Source organism: Nymphaea colorata, chromosome 1, assembly GCF_008831285.2.
Source record: "Nymphaea colorata isolate Beijing-Zhang1983 chromosome 1, ASM883128v2, whole genome shotgun sequence".
NCBI classification, from domain to species: Eukaryota; Viridiplantae; Streptophyta; class Magnoliopsida; order Nymphaeales; family Nymphaeaceae; genus Nymphaea; species Nymphaea colorata.
In genome coordinates this window covers 29774725-29790229 of record NC_045138.2, presented here as the reverse complement: position 1 = coordinate 29790229, position 15505 = coordinate 29774725, and the positions used below count along the sequence as shown (strand labels likewise).

Here is a 15505-nt window from a genome sequence, read left to right as displayed (position 1 = left end):
GTGGCAGCCTGCACATTGTCATGTCATGTTGACGAGCAAACGCCACAAAGCACCCCTAAAGTGTGGGGCTCGCTCTGTCTATATTTAGGGTCCTTAGGTTTTGATGTCTAGAAATATAACATTTAGGACTACCCAGCTAAGTTTTTTTTCTTTATTGAATTCAGTTGTCATGAAAAAAATACACATGCAAAATGTCCAAAATTATTGAATTAGAAAATAAAATGAGAAAGTCTGGTGTGTAAGTTGAATTTTATAAGCACCAGCGAATTTTTTATTGTTAAATAATAAGTAAACTCATGCAGCTTAAACGTCCAGCGAATTTTTGTCATATCCTTTCCTATGCTTGGCCTTCTTTGTCATAGCTCTCGCCTGACCCTCCCTCCTCTAGTTTGTTCCTTCTTTTCACCCCTTTGTACTATACCTCTTGGCGATATACTAGGCGAACGTTTCGAAGGAGAGCAACAACAAGGTGTTCAGAAAGACAACTGCATCTGCAGACTCTATTATCTATTTAGTCAAGGCTGATGTCCATCTTGCACTCCGTCTTGATGAACGAGTTAATTCGGCTACTGATTAGTTTTTTATTCTCTACCTCCCCTCCCCCCTCTCTCTCTTTCTCAGATCTCTTGTTCTTTGCTTTGATTAGTTGCTTCTTTGCTTTCTCTTCTTGTTTTTGCTGACTTTTTTTTGTTAATCACTCAATTTTGTTAATGATTTTCCATTTTGTCGGCTCTCTCTTTCTTTTTCTGGCACACACAAGCGTTGGGTCACAAACCAAAACAAACTCATACGCCAGGATGCTTTTGCCTCATGCCACGAGCCTTTAGAAAGAGAGCCTGCCTCTCTAGGCTCTCCCTCTCTCTCGCAGTGTTGTCAGTATGGGCAGTGTATCGGCCGTATTCGTCAGACTGGCCGCTTGTTAAAACCATGTTGGAAGATACACAGCTTGGAAGATTAAGTAGTTTGATTTTATTAAATATTTTTTAAATCTTTATTAAAGTTTAAATAAAAGGAGGAAATATCTCGATACATGGCCGATTCGTATCGGCTGAAGTTCATATCGGCAATAACCGTTCTGAAAGCGATTCAACAGCACGTGAGGATGCCTGTGAATGTGACTGCAGGATGGTCCAGGTTAGCTCGACTTCATCTGAGTGCATAATGGCTGCCTGACAGGTGGTGCCTACTCAACTGTCATTTCCATTAAAATTAAATGGCCTAGCAGTATTTCTTGCTGCCACTCCTGCAACTCCATTAATTTCCTTCTCCTTCCTCCATTAATGGACCTCCAACGAACCATTTATTGAGAAGATACCCGAGAAAAGGAGAAAAGCTAGAAAGCCCATGTTAACTCATTTTAGTTGTATGAACTATGAAACGTTGAATGATATAATACATGAGAAGATATACCAAGAATTTTTTATAAATGCAGCCTACACGGGTTATTCATGCGCTGGGACTGTCGGTGTCTGTGTTCAGAATGGGGTAGTTTGGTGGTCTCTGGTCTGTGATTCAGAAGAAAATCATGATGGTGCGGCTGCCATCTCCTAGAACTTATACGTGCACTGTTGTAGAAAGCATTTATTGAATTGAGTCGGTGAATCTGGCGGTTCGATGAATCGGCAATTCATTGATTCGGCTGAAATTAGTATGAATTGTAAAGGATATTAAAAGAATCATTTCTCGAAAACATAAATGCGAAAAATATAAATACAGTTATTAGAAAATCTTAAAATATTTTTAAGAAATAGTCAAAACTGCAATCTGATATTTTTTAAACTAGCTTCCGAATTGAATCGCTTTGCCACTGATTTCAATCCCGATTCTGACAACTCTTGCTATGGGACAAAGACGACGGTCGACGGGTGGTGGCACTGACAGATGATCCCGCTGGATACGCCATGAATGCTACACATGATGCTTGTGATAGGAATATTTTACTTGGGGAAATGGGAATCTTGATGACCGTCTTGTGGGCTACTGCTTTTTGGATCAATAGTTCCGGAAAAGCCAGGAAGGAAGAAGCAACTCAAGTTACTCAACACTCCTGGCAATTAAGCCCAAGCCTTCCCCATTGCCATATCTCTTGTCATTTTCTTCGGTTTGTCTTCGAAAAGGTACAGGAAGGAACTTCCCTTTGTAATATGGTTTGAGCAGTGGAGCTTAGATACAGAAGGGTTGGCACTCCTTACAACCTCTTCTCTGTTATCTTTACAATATATAATCCATGAACTGGCAGTGTTGCAGAGTTATATCTCTCCTGGTTTGGGTTCTCTTCTCTCTCTCTCTCTCTCTCTCTCTCTCTCTCTCTATAACTTGTTTTTCAAGTTATGTTATTTGATTCGAGACAAATAATTCAGCAAGCGAAATCTGCTTGCATTGAAGTAAACAAATGAGAGAGCAACACGGAAAGATACCGTTTCCTTTATTTTATGTTCAGTTTAAATGCTGTGTAATATGTAACGTGTGCAGCTCTCTTGTCTTGGGATGGTAGCCTATATGGGAACTTCTGAGCATTTCTGCTCCTTCTGGGTGTCGGAAGATTACGACAAATGGGGTTCCCAAAAGAGATCCCATCGATCCCATGTTTAAAGTTTATGCTTCATAAGGAAGTAAAAAATGACAGCAATGACATTATTTCGGGGTTCTGGCATAATGATCTTTTCTTTGGTTGAAGGCAATGGTTTTTATCAATTTTGGTACGTAGAATTCCCCAAAGAGATTCAGAGAATCTGCCTGAGTTGTTTCGAATTGGTTCAGTCTATTGGAAGAATTAAACTCAGAAACATGAACTGATGCATTGTCAGAATGACTTGCAATGTCCAATCAGAGTCTAAATACACATTAGATGCCTCAATCATGTTACCAAGCAGATGCCATAACTGTGAAAGAAAATAAAGGATCGGTTGGCGACTTATTCTGATGAAATTGATTATTGGTTTCAACGTGATACCTCTGTGGAAACAGTGATTCTCACACCACAGTTCTGCACTTTAACTTTAACCAGCCTTTACCAATGCTTACTAAGCTTATTATTTAGTTAGACATATGCCAGCATTACGAAACTCATCATAGGGTTGATAATCAAGAGATTTCTGCTACAGTAATTCAGGTATTCAAAAGATGCCCATCTAATCCAAAGGGGCTTAAAATAATCCCTTGGAGATTCAGTATTGGTCCAATGTCCAGCAATGAAACCGAGTTTTTCCCCATGAACTTCTAAGAAATTCTGCTAAACAAAAATAGATTCCATGAAAATGACTAGATTATTATGTCATAAATGTATCATGTCATTGCAGATGTGCTGATTCAATACTTTTTTCTGAACTACTGATCTTTCCTCATAATTACCACCTCTCAATTGTATTTCAATCTGCAACTGACAGACAAATTCATTAATGGGGGGCATGAATGGTGGAGTTGGCAGCAACAAAAAGCAATGAAGAGAAACAGTCAAGTGTGCGCCGGGAGAAAACCAGACAGGTTCTGGCAAAAGTGCTGTATTGCCCACCCCAACAACTAACAGTGGTGGAGGCCCAAAGGGATCGGCATAGTGGGGGCGATTCATGGCTGTCAGATGAGCATTATAAGTTCGGTTTCATGTGCGCTTGTTTCTCCTTATGCACGACAAATCTGTGGTCACTTCCTGGAGCAAAGGAGGAATCGAGGCATGAGGATTAAATTTTTTCCATTCGATTATCAAAGATAGCAGTGATCTAAAAGTTGGACAATTGACCTGTTGATTTCCCAGATATTCGCTTCTTTTGAAGAGTTGTCCTAAAGATAAAACTTTTGTAAGCTTCAACCGGAGTGCTTCTAACTAACAGCTGTTGCTAAGAATTTACCAATGAAAACTGTGACCTGTAAGGCTGTAACCTCATATGGAACAGAACGTCTTTTGGTTTTTTCTCACTTGATAGGGCATTTGCAAGAAGAGAGCAAGGTTGCCATTTTTATATGGATGTTGAAGTTGCAGATTAAGTTAAATTAACACTAGATGCTTATATGTGGGTTATGAAATAAAAGCTTCGAAAGTCTGTATCAGTAGAGAGCTGGAATTGTAGCAAAAAAATCGTTGCATCAGTCAGTCAGAGATGATTCCAAATTTTTTTACATGATATAGTAGCACAGGATATAGATTGAAAACGTAGAAATTAGAAGACCACGTAAATTTCTCTTCATTGGAAGAAAGGATCTTCCTTTCAGCCATTACAAACAGTAGGGAACTCAAAACAAACATATCAGATGTTATCTGTGCGTCATGATGCTACAAGACTAAAACAAAAATAAAAGATATATATATATATTCGTGAAACATGAGAAGCAGGTTGTCCTGATATGATGAACGCACACAAGCATGGTGTTGCGCATCTACGAGCATCAAAACCCCTTCCAAAACAAAGATCATCAATAAGCAACACATGTGCCTCCGCACATTATACTCCTGTACAAAGTAAAAGCAATGTTAATCAACAGAACTTGTTATGCAACTAAAAAGATTTATTTACGAAGTTGAAAATGAAAGAAATCATAGGTTTGTAAATTCATTAAGATGTGAGATAAAACGTGTTATGAATCTTCTGATTAAAAGGCACCCATGTTTTCAGAACTACGAAGAAGACGTCAAGAAAAGTAATTTTCATGGGGCGAATGGTGGCAGAACAAATAGCAAAATAAATATGAAAACTGCAGATGAATCTTGAAAGTAATTATGAATTGAAAAGCAGGCATCGTTTTGTTACTGTAGGTTCCTTCATCATCAGATAAAAGGGAGCATCCCAAAATCTTCCGTTTTCTCTATACACCTAACAGGATCAATCTTTTGAATGAACATTCCATGTGCTTGGTCCAAAAAATCTTCCGTTTTCTCTATACACCTAAAAGGATCAATCTTTTGAATGAACATTCCATGTGCTTGGTCCAAATAGCACTTACATGATTGAGCAGCCAGAACTTCTCTTTTTCTTTTTAATCATTTCCTTCCTTCTTGGGGGTTGAAGGACAACCTTTATAGCAGTATCAAAAACAGCTTTGATATTCTGCATTAGAAAAAAATGGAGAAAAGCATGTCCATAACTTTCCAATGGAAAAGATTCCAAATCAAATAAGTTGTAATTACTAATAGATGAAAATGAAACAGTTTTCAGAAGGAAAAAAATTGCATTCAGTGTCGAGCGATCGAGAATTAGCAACCTGCTGAGTTTTGGAGCTACATTCAATATAAGCGGCAGCACCGATCTGCTTCCTTAGCTCCTCCCCCTGAAACAAGTACGCCAGTGATTAGAACAAGAAGAATCAGGTTAAGGGTAAGGCAAAATCACGGGAGCCCTTTTACCTGTGCTGTTGTTACTGCGCCGGAACCCGTATGATCAGCCAGATAACCTTTATCATCACGGAGATCTGAAAAAGATTCAGGAAAAATTTTATGACAGGTCATATTTCCGTGAATAATCTTCCGTGAACAATCTTTTCGTTGCAAAATACCATGACAAATTACATGTCCATTATACAGTAACAAAGAGTATAACAACAACATTTCAATGATTATGCCTAAATGTGGACTACAAAAGCGTTCAAGTGAAATTTACAATCAAATGGATCGATGAACGCACCTAATTTGGTTCCAACGAGAACAATTGGAACATTGGGGGCGAACCGTCGAAGCTCAGGCATCCACTGCACAGCACAAAAGACACACAATTGTTAAGAGTTAGCCGAGCAAAACAAATAAGATGGCTCTGAAAAGTTGCAACAAAAATGTTATGAACGAGGATAATCTGACTCAGAGAACAGCGACTAAGAGAGTAAAGAGGTGCTGACCTTCTTTAGGACATTTTCATAGCTTGCCCTGCTGAGCAAAGAGAAGGCCAAAACAAACACATCAGCTCCCCTGTAACTCAGTGGCCTTAACCTACTGTAATCTTCTTGGCCTGTGAATGTGCCCTTCTCCAGTTAGTAAAGTTCACGCAGATAGACTTGAAAAAAAAAAGAAAGAACAAACAGCTAAGAGAAGCCCCTCCTCTACCAACCGTGGACTCTCTCTCTCTCTCTCGCTCTCTCTCCCTCTCTCTCTCTCTCGCTCACAGCTAAATGGTAGCTTCTGCTCATAGAAAAATACCTGCTGTGTCCCAAAGTCCTAAATTGACAACGTTTCCATCCACCAAGACATTTGCGCTGAAGTTGTCAAAGACTGTAGGAATATAGTCCTGCTCAGAACCCCAAAACAAAAACAAGAACATTGTCAAAACAACGTCAATAATGGAGTATCGTGACGCCTAGTGAACACATGTAAAATGATGCAAGAGAAACTTTTAGAAGTACCACGTACCAAGATCTTAAAGGCAATTATTTTTGTCTGAATAACAGATCAAAACCATCTTTAAGTAGTGAAACTTTCTTTAAAACTAGAGCAGAGACAAGATTTACAGGCAAAATATGAAGTCTGTCCAAATGAAAGTCATCTGCTGGAATGAAACTGCTTGAGTCCATCGGCAAAAGTAAAAGGAAAAAAAAATGAAACCATGGTACCCTTCCCGTTTAATGCGGTGAAGCAACAACACCCAACTAGCTACTTCCGACGGATATGAACGATTTATAATAAAAAGATAACTTGTTTTTTTTTTCCTTAGTCATGCCAAGGATAGAAAACTTAGTGGGAAGGATAGAAAACTTACAGTCGGGAACTTGTTACTGGTGTAGCAGATGAGCATACAAGTCTTGCCCACAGCACCATCTCCCACTGTCACACACTTGATGAACTTGGAAGCGCTCATCCCTCATGAAGAGGATGAACTACTAAGAAGAAGAAGAAGAAGAAGTCAAGTACAGAAAGAAAACTTTCCGAATTACAGGAAAGCAGTGAGAGAGAGGGGGAGAGGGAGAGTGAAGAAGTATTAGTAGAAGAGGGGCCATGGCGATCCAGTCAAACTCTATTATAGGTACCATCCATCCACTCCCCCCATAAATTTTCAAATCTAACAGACATTTATTTTGAACCTACAGAAGCTTTTGATTGGACCCACCAACCAAACGGCTCTCTGTAAGCTTCAGGTGCTCTCTCTCTCTCTCTTATGTGAGAAAGCAGAGGACATTCACCAGTATTTGTTACAAAACTACAAAACTGTCCAAAAGCTTGTGCCGTCCCGCTCCTCGAGTGCTAATCAAATAAACAATTCATACAAATTGGCGGTCTCTGTTTTTATATTGTTTCCCCATTTTTTCCACTTTAGTAGCCCTTGTCTTATTAGTAGGTGATATGGACATTTTGGATGTAAAGGAATTAAAATGGCACATGAAAATCTTAGGGACAAAGTTAGTAGCATAGTTGGTCGGAGTAAACAGTTGATACGTTTTTATTTTGATTTTTATAAGTGTTTTTTTTTTTTTTTTGCTGTTAAAAAATGGGGTACGCTCTGTCAAATTGAAGGTAGGCCACTGCCCACCCAAACAACAATGTACTTCAAGTCTCCAAAACAAAAGGAATATAAGGGCCTTTCGGTTTTGTTAATTTTAATTGGTTTCATTTATTTGTGAAGTTATGTTCTTCAAATGTTTTACCTTCTTTAAAAAGTTGAATTAAACTTTCAGTTGCCATTAGAATTTTTTAGCGGCCGGCGAGAGAGACGGAATGACATGAGTTGACGGCATCCCTGTGGAGGGATAGTTTTGTAAATTGAAGTACTTCCAGAGGTATAAGTTTTGTGGATTCAAATGCTTCTAATGCACGCCGAACACAACGGCGGCGTCGCCTCGCCAAAAGATCGCCGGAGGAGTTATGCTTTTTCCGGTCTCCGAGGAGCGGCGGAACGTTTTCTGAGTTGACGAAAATGCCCTCCTTCCGGCATTGCCCACTCTCTCGGGCCCGGTGAGTGAAGAAGCTTCATCCACACAATGACGAAAACACCCTTTTTTACAAATCGGGAGTTCGGGCCAGCTCTAAATTTAGGGCTTCGAACGGGTGGGTCATTTTTCGGGTCTGGATCTTTCCATACTCACCGAAAGAAAAAGGGACCCGGTGCACTCGCCCCGAACAGTTAATAATCCAACTCGAATCTGATCTGAACTAAATTACGGGCAAAAAACATCAAACCTGTATTGTCTTATTTGTTCTCCGTTTCTGCTTTTGACAAAATAATTAATTTTTTTTTAATTGGTTTTCAAAAAGAAAGAAACATAAGCTTTATATAGGCTGGCATGGTGTCATACAAGGACCGATACAATGTGTATCGGTCGATGTCTGCTCTTCTTTTAACAGCTCTCCTTTCAAGAGTTTCTTGTGCTTGAGAAGCCAGCCAAAAGCGAACCTTTCAAATTAAAGCAAGTCAAACGTTGAATACCTAACGTCGCCTTCTTTGCCCTAGGTTTTGCTTGCCTGTAGATAAAAGAATTTATAGAAGTAACTTATTTATGTGTCACGTTTAACTTCAGAGTTCTGATCGATTCGGTGCCAGTAAGATTGAGTTGAAATTGTTGGTGCTCGTATCAGTCCTCACTAGCTGCTGCTGGATATGGGCAGAGCCTAAAAGATTGTCATTAAGGGGCATTAGTTATAAAATTTTAAATATTTAGAGGAACATAAATGATAAAAAATTATATTAAAGTATCAATATGAGAATAAGCATTTTTCCGGATATGTATAGGCAAATTGCCTACAAGTTGCTCGCACCTGCCTCCACCTTCGGTATTCGGCTCGAGTTGTACGTGGCAGAAACTTGTCCGACTTACGGTCCGGAGGTTGAGCCCTATGAGGTTCGGTTCCGACACTAAAACTGTCTGGCTAGCTGTTCCGGATTTTTAGACTCGGACCTCAGCTGGATCCGAATCAAACATGGACTTGAACTCAAATTTGAAAGGAAAGCAGGAGCAAAACCCAACGCTAAATCCGGATCTGACCATTGGATTCATCTGAGCTTTGAAGAGATGAGCTGCACTGAACAAATCCAATCGAAGCAAAGAATCCAAGGCGGCAAATTCTCGCCGCGACCCCGGCAGCGAAAAATTCAGAACTGAGTTTCTAAAAAATCAAAATGACTCCAAACTTCAAATCTTCCAACGGTTGTTTTCTTTTATATATATATATATATATTATAAGAAGAGTGGTTCGGGTCACCTAAATTTTATATATTTTGGGTACAGTACACGTGTTCTTTGCACATACAAGCAGCATCAAATAATAGAAAATCAAATAACCAATGTTAGATAGTTTTGAATGAGAAAGAAACAGGGGAGCACCAACCAACGCTCAAAAGTCATGTAACTCTCACTCGAATCTTCGAGAAGAGACTTTGTTGCTTACCTAACCGCATATAATTCTATAGCCCTTATTTTCCTCCTTAAAGTATATAAATATTGCTTCAGTTTGATCAAGAATTGATTGATGCTTATAAGAATAAAAGTAAGTAGTGCAGGCGCAGGCTCGGCATGCTCTCAAACTCGTTGGGACTAGCGTATCTGCATGTACATGAAAACACACTATTAAAAAGACCCATTACTAAAACTTATTCTATGTGCCTTTGTATTCTTTTCATTAAACCCAAAGTCATTAAATATGACAAAAAAGGAACTAACATATGCGGGAAGCGCCTTCATATTTTTTTTAAGAAACTGCCATTAAGCTTAATCTAGGGGAGCACTGATGATCTGTAAAGATAACAGAGAGGAAGCGCGGGTTCCAGGAATAAAGAAAGCAATGAAGAAGCAAAGAGCATCGAAACATGTTAGCAAGGTCTGTTGCGAAATAAAATACTAAGACAAACTAGGGAGTTGAAAAGTGAGGCAAAATTTAATTATTTTTTCGTGATTGAATTTAAAAAGATGGCCAAATAAAAGATGGTATCAGTCCGGATTGTGGGTAGAAAATATAAAATAAAAAAGACTTGAGGAGTGCCGCAGTCCGCAGTCTAGCCTCCTTCTTCGCAAGTACTAGCTCGAACTCGGCTTCGAGAGACTTGAATAAAGAGCGAGACACCCATCAATTAGAGTATTGAGAATCTGGGCATAGAAAAATTGAAGGCTTTTGCTTCCTGGTAGGGTGCCACAGAAGGACCCACCAATTTTTTAAAGAACCCATTTTTAAACAAAGACGCCCCCACGAGGGACACGCATGCGTGCTTCTCTCTCATGTCGCCAATTTCCCGAAAGGGGCCTCATCTTTCCGGGAATTACATATCCTTGTCGTGAGGAACGGGTCGGGTTTGTGTTGCAAATCAGGGCCCAGGCAAAACTCCAGAACCCGGTCGTACGCAGCAGGAAGGATTCGGGCCCAAGTAACACGGCGGGTCGGGTTTCAGAAATCGCTGTCTCCTGATATCTGGTCCATGTACCTTTTTTTTTCTCTTTGCGTCTCCATTTCATTTATTGTATAATGTGAATTTTTTCAGATAGCAATTTAATCACGTTATTGATCTTTAGCCGAGTATTATAAGACCTATGTTTGTCACTCACAACAACAAATTGTTGTTGTCTAATGATTTTGTCATAAAATTTAAGATAAATTCAAGAAACACGATCTTACAGGGTTCCATAAATCTACTTCAATTTTTGAATAATTTCAATGAACTCATTTGTAGCATGTGCCAAACGGCTTTTTAAGTACCCGGGATTCTATTTTATAGAATTAATCTTGCATGGTATGCAGTAACTTATATTTGCATTAAAAGTACATATAAATTTCAGAGGCCAACTGTGACGAGTGAGTCAATGGTCAACCAAATAAATTTAAGAGAGAATTTTGATTCCATTAGTAATGAGGATTGAAAACAATTAAAAGAAAGATTGATTCTTTGGGATCCTTCCTCTCTTCAAACGAAATGAACAAAGATAGAATCAGATCGATTCTCGAAATGCCCTTGTGGATATTCTTCAATGTCCCAGCTATTCACGAAAACGTTAAAGGAAGATGAATAATCATCTTTTTTCTGGAAAAATCAAAGAATTTCTTGGGAATCCTATGGGTACTGAGAGAATTTCTCTGACAGATGGTCAGAACTTCATCAGGTTTTGAATGTTACTGAGAGGTTCACTAGAGATCATAAATTGTTGAAGAAACGACAATATGTTTTTTCTTTTGTCCCTCCCAGGCAATCGGAAAAGAAAGAAATGATTGATATATTCAAGATAATTATGTATTTACAAAATACCATCTCAACTCATCCTATTTCATCATATCGGGGATGTGATATGGTTCTGAAGGATGAACAGGATGTGGATAGTTCTAATAAGGTCTCATTCTTGAACAAAAACCCATTTTGTAATTTATTCCATCTATCCCATTACCGAAACAAATGGAGATACACATTATACGAAAATTTTGAATCAGAAGAGAGATTTCAAAAAATGGCAGATCTATTCACTCTATCAATAACCGAGCCTGATCCGATGTAACATAAGGGAATTGCCTTTTCTATTGATTCCTAATTCCTATGGGTTGGATCAAAAAAATTCTTGAATGAGGTATTAAACTCCTGAGATTGAAAAAGAACTCTTTATTGGTCCTTCCTCATATTTTTTATGAAGAGAATGATTTTTTTTATCGAAGGATCCTGTGTTGAGTTACTATTAATATAATTAAATGACAAAAAAAGTTCAAAGATTTTCATGCCCATACTCGAGAGCTTGGGTTCCATAAAAAAAAAATATTTAAGTACGAGGCCGAGGCACTAGCGGAGTCAAAAATTTTGTCTGATGGAGGTACTAGTTCAGTAACTTTAAATGTTTGAAGAGGCACCCATATATATACAAACAACCAAATATATGAAATTATTAACATAAAAATAATTAAAGTTTGTGAGGCTAGTGTGGGCAACTGGTCACACTAGCCCCCATGCAACATAAACTGGATTCGAATATGAATCGTATTAATCTGGATTCACATATAGTTTGACGAGTATTAAATCCAAAAATTGTAGGATTACATATAAATGTGGATGTTATGGTAGTCGCACCTGGATTTGGTTTTGGAAGCAGTTGAAGCATGAGATTGATCAGTTCGAATGTGAACTAATGACTTGGGATTAGGACAGACTTGTCAGAGGCTGGATTATTCGCCTTTTTCTGTTGGTTTTCATATTCTTTCAAGTCATATATATATATATATTCTCTAAAAATTGCCAAATGTGTTTGCGTTTAACTAACAGTACTTCTCTTGTTTTTCTTTTTTTTTTTTTTCTTTCCAAGTCCTTCCGAACAATCAACATTTCAGCCTGGCCATAGAACATGCGTGTAACATTAGATGCTAAATCTGTTATCCGACCGAACCATTCGAAAAAATCAGATATGGAAAAAAAAATTAATTATTTGATTGTGAAATTGGGTTGGATTCAAATTTAGGAAATGACATTGGATGGGATTCAAATTCGAATTCAAATATACATAAATATACAATTGGATTTAGTTTTAAATGAATATCATATATCCAATGTTCTTACATTTTGAAAACTGACTAGATGTTATTCAAAATTTGGATTTATTGAGTTATGAATGTAAAAATCAGATTTCGGATTCAAACACAATTTTTTTTGTTCATATTTGATTCCCCATTCAAATCTGGATATGTAAATATCTAAAAAAGTATAAAGGTATATCCGATTTGAATCAAATCCATCTCTCTCCCTGCTTTTGTCATTTCAGCAGAAGCTGCTGCAATATTTTGGTTATAATCTTTGAGGAATTCTTGGCAGAAGCAAAAGAAACTCAAATCACAGTCCTTGACGCTGTCAACATGGTGAATATTATTTCTTGTCTGGAAGACTGGAAGTCTGGATCGATCTCAAGACTGCAATACGGGTTAGTGCTGCAACAAAATATGATCATCATATTCTTTCTATCTACCGTAATACTGTGAATTGGACAAGACCAAAAACTACGACAAAGGAAGATAAGAGCGGGTTCTGGTTGCCTTTACAAGAGCAGCTAATTCGGTACATCAACAATGAGCGATCGAGGTCAATTTATCTGAGTCACATAGCTTTGAAATTGAAGAAAAGAATATAGTTTTCAGCACATGAAGAGATTCGAGTTACTGATCCTGAGAGTATGAGAAGAGCATGTTTTCAAAATTCTTATGTCAATGCAGAAACTTTATGAAGTTTTACAAGTCGTTTCTCTTCTTAATATCGAATCGAAGGTAGCTGTGATTCTGACAATGGATACTACGCAGTGAATTTTGGTCCCTCGCTGTGACTGCAATTCAGAAATATTAGAGTACCAACCAGCGATTATAATCCTGATCTAAAAACCATTGACTTGCTTCGAGTTTCTCTGGATTACTTCTCAAGTTCTGCTGTTGGTCTGTAGGCCTGTGTGCCTTGTTCTCTGTTCTCTGTTCTTTTTATTCCTCTTGTATTCTTTAATTCTCTTAAAAGATAGGAAACCGCATCTCCCAGCAGATTTGCATCGAAATTATATGAAAAAAGTAAGAGAACCATGGTTGATTTGTAAACTGCCACTAAAAATTTGACAGTTGTTCCAAAAATTGTCTGCTTCTTGAGGTTTCACTCGTGTTCATGTATTTCCTTCCTGTTCTGTTAAGAACACCCTCTCCATCTCTCGTAAAAGCTTTTCATTTTGTTCTTACAAGATGTACCTACATTAACAATGTCGCGTTCGACTGCTCATTCTATATCATAGAATTAATCTTTATACGTGCAGCTTGAAAGGGTATGCAATATAACTTTTTATGTATTTACATTAAAAGTACATATAAATTTTACAGGGACGAGTAGATATAGCGAAGCAAATAAATTTCTTGTATTGAATTACCTGTAAATCACGTCAAAATTTAAATATTTTCGTGCCCATATTCGACAATTTGGGTTTGCAGGACAGCCAGCCAAGCAAACATTAACTAGATTCGATTAATAATCACATTAATTTGGATTATATATATATATATACATATATATATATATATATAAACAGCTGTTGGATTTGGCTGCTGCTATGTTTCAATAGCAAGACCAGTGGCTGAGCTAAAAATTTCTGGTTGAGGGCACTCCACAATTAAATTTTAAATCTTAAGGGGCAATCGTATGTAAAAAGCAGTAAATGAATGAAATTTTTGTATGTAAATAATGTAATTCTTTTTAGGCTGGTTGCCCACACCAGTAATAATGTAGCTCGGCCACTAAGCAAGACTAAAGAAAAGAACAACTAAAATCACCACTCCATTCACAGACATTGCAGGACCAAAGAAAAAGAAAAACTAGATTCACTACTCACTCATATCACGGACCTTTTAAGTGAACAAGAGGTTAAAAATCGCCTCGAAAAGAGACTCAAAGCTCCTTTCCTTAAATTCCTTCTACTTTCGGGGTCATGGACTGTGGTGGCGCTAGTGATGACAGCAGCATAGCAACCACGAGGATCGAAGTAGAGACATGTTTTTCCATATGCCCCAAGCGCTATGCTATGCCTCTTGAGATCAGATAGCCTATTTTCACAGCATCGGAGAACATCTTTTCGGGTATGAATCTGGATTTCAAGTAGAACATCTTTTCGGGTATGAATCTGGATTTCAAGTCTGCAATAAGAGAGAGGAACGGGGGAACCTTCTTACCACAATCCCTAACTTGGAGTTTGATTCTGCCACATTCTGAGGGGCGTCCCTTGCAACCAGAATCACGAGCAGATCGCTAGAAGCTTCAAGAAGGCAATAGCCACCGCATATATTGCAAACTTACATTGAGACAGCAAAAAATATTCTCCAAGATCTCGAGTTTAAGGTGAGTGATTTGAGTTTTTGCCATGACTTATTCGAGAAACGTAGCGACCCTTGCTACAACCCATATTAGCCACCACCTTATCATTGTTCTGTGAATTCAATATTTTCAACGTCCCAAGTGTTGCAAACTCATAACTCTCCTTTTCTTTTGCTTGGACAAACAAAATTCATCCTTGAGGTATCAAATTTGCTTGGCATGGTGATGTGAGGCCATATGCACCGATATGCATGCCCCAACACTGATGTGCATTATGTAATACCCAGTTCAAATTTTTAAGCCGAAAAACTTAGTTAAATATTGCTAACCAAATTGCAAAAAACTTAAGTTAAGTGCTTGAGTAGACTTAAAAATGAGCTAATAAACATGAGATTGAATAGATGTGACGATAGTTTTTTGAGAAGGAAAATTCCTTAGAAAACAATATAAAAAAACAGAAGAACATGCAACCAGTTTTTTGCTCGAAGGGTAATAGGGAAGCCTCAAGTCGCAATAGCTTAGGTGGTCTTTCGGTGTGTTGAAGATATGTTTTTAGTTTGAAAACTCGTGGGGGCTATGCTCCTATATGATATGAACAGGGGTAGAGCCATGATTTTTGTCAGGGGCGGACCAACAGTCCAACCTTTAGATTTGGGTGGGGCCAAATTGAATCGGTATCCAAATAATACATGGCGCAACTAAAATTTTTTTATTTCTTCAATGTAATTTTTTTTTTCAATTGACTGAGATGGGGCCATGGCCCAGGCGGCCACCCGTTCCCTCCGCCCTTTCGTATGAAGGGTGGGTCC

At 38.2% G+C, this 15505-nt stretch overlaps 1 protein-coding gene across 1 annotated transcript; it reads right to left on the bottom strand.

Moving 5' to 3' along the window:
* Positions 1-4120: 4120 nt before the first annotated feature.
* Positions 4121-6999, bottom strand: LOC116261973 (rac-like GTP-binding protein ARAC7). Its single transcript, XM_031640946.2, has 8 exons — positions 6675-6999; positions 6119-6206; positions 5821-5930; positions 5613-5676; positions 5336-5400; positions 5194-5259; positions 4936-5039; positions 4121-4444 (listed from the first exon to the last, which is right to left on the bottom strand). The coding sequence occupies exons 1-8, from the start codon at positions 6771-6773 to the stop codon at positions 4408-4410; spliced, it is 633 nt and encodes a 210-aa protein (XP_031496806.1). The 5' UTR covers positions 6774-6999; the 3' UTR covers positions 4121-4407.
* Between the last annotated feature and the right edge of the window lie 8506 nt (positions 7000-15505).

Excerpts from the sequence above, each read along its gene's own strand:
- LOC116261973 (XM_031640946.2), bottom strand. The coding sequence starts at position 6,773 with ATGAGCGCTTCCAAGTTCATCAAGTGTGTGACAGTGGGAGATGGTGCT. Across the intron at positions 6,207-6,674 it reads CCAGTAACAAGTTCCCGACT|GACTATATTCCTACAGTCTT; the intron begins GTAAGTTTTCTA and ends GGTTCTGAGCAG. Across the intron at positions 5,401-5,612 it reads TCTCGTTGGAACCAAATTAG|ATCTCCGTGATGATAAAGGT; the intron begins GTGCGTTCATCG and ends AATCTTTTTCAG.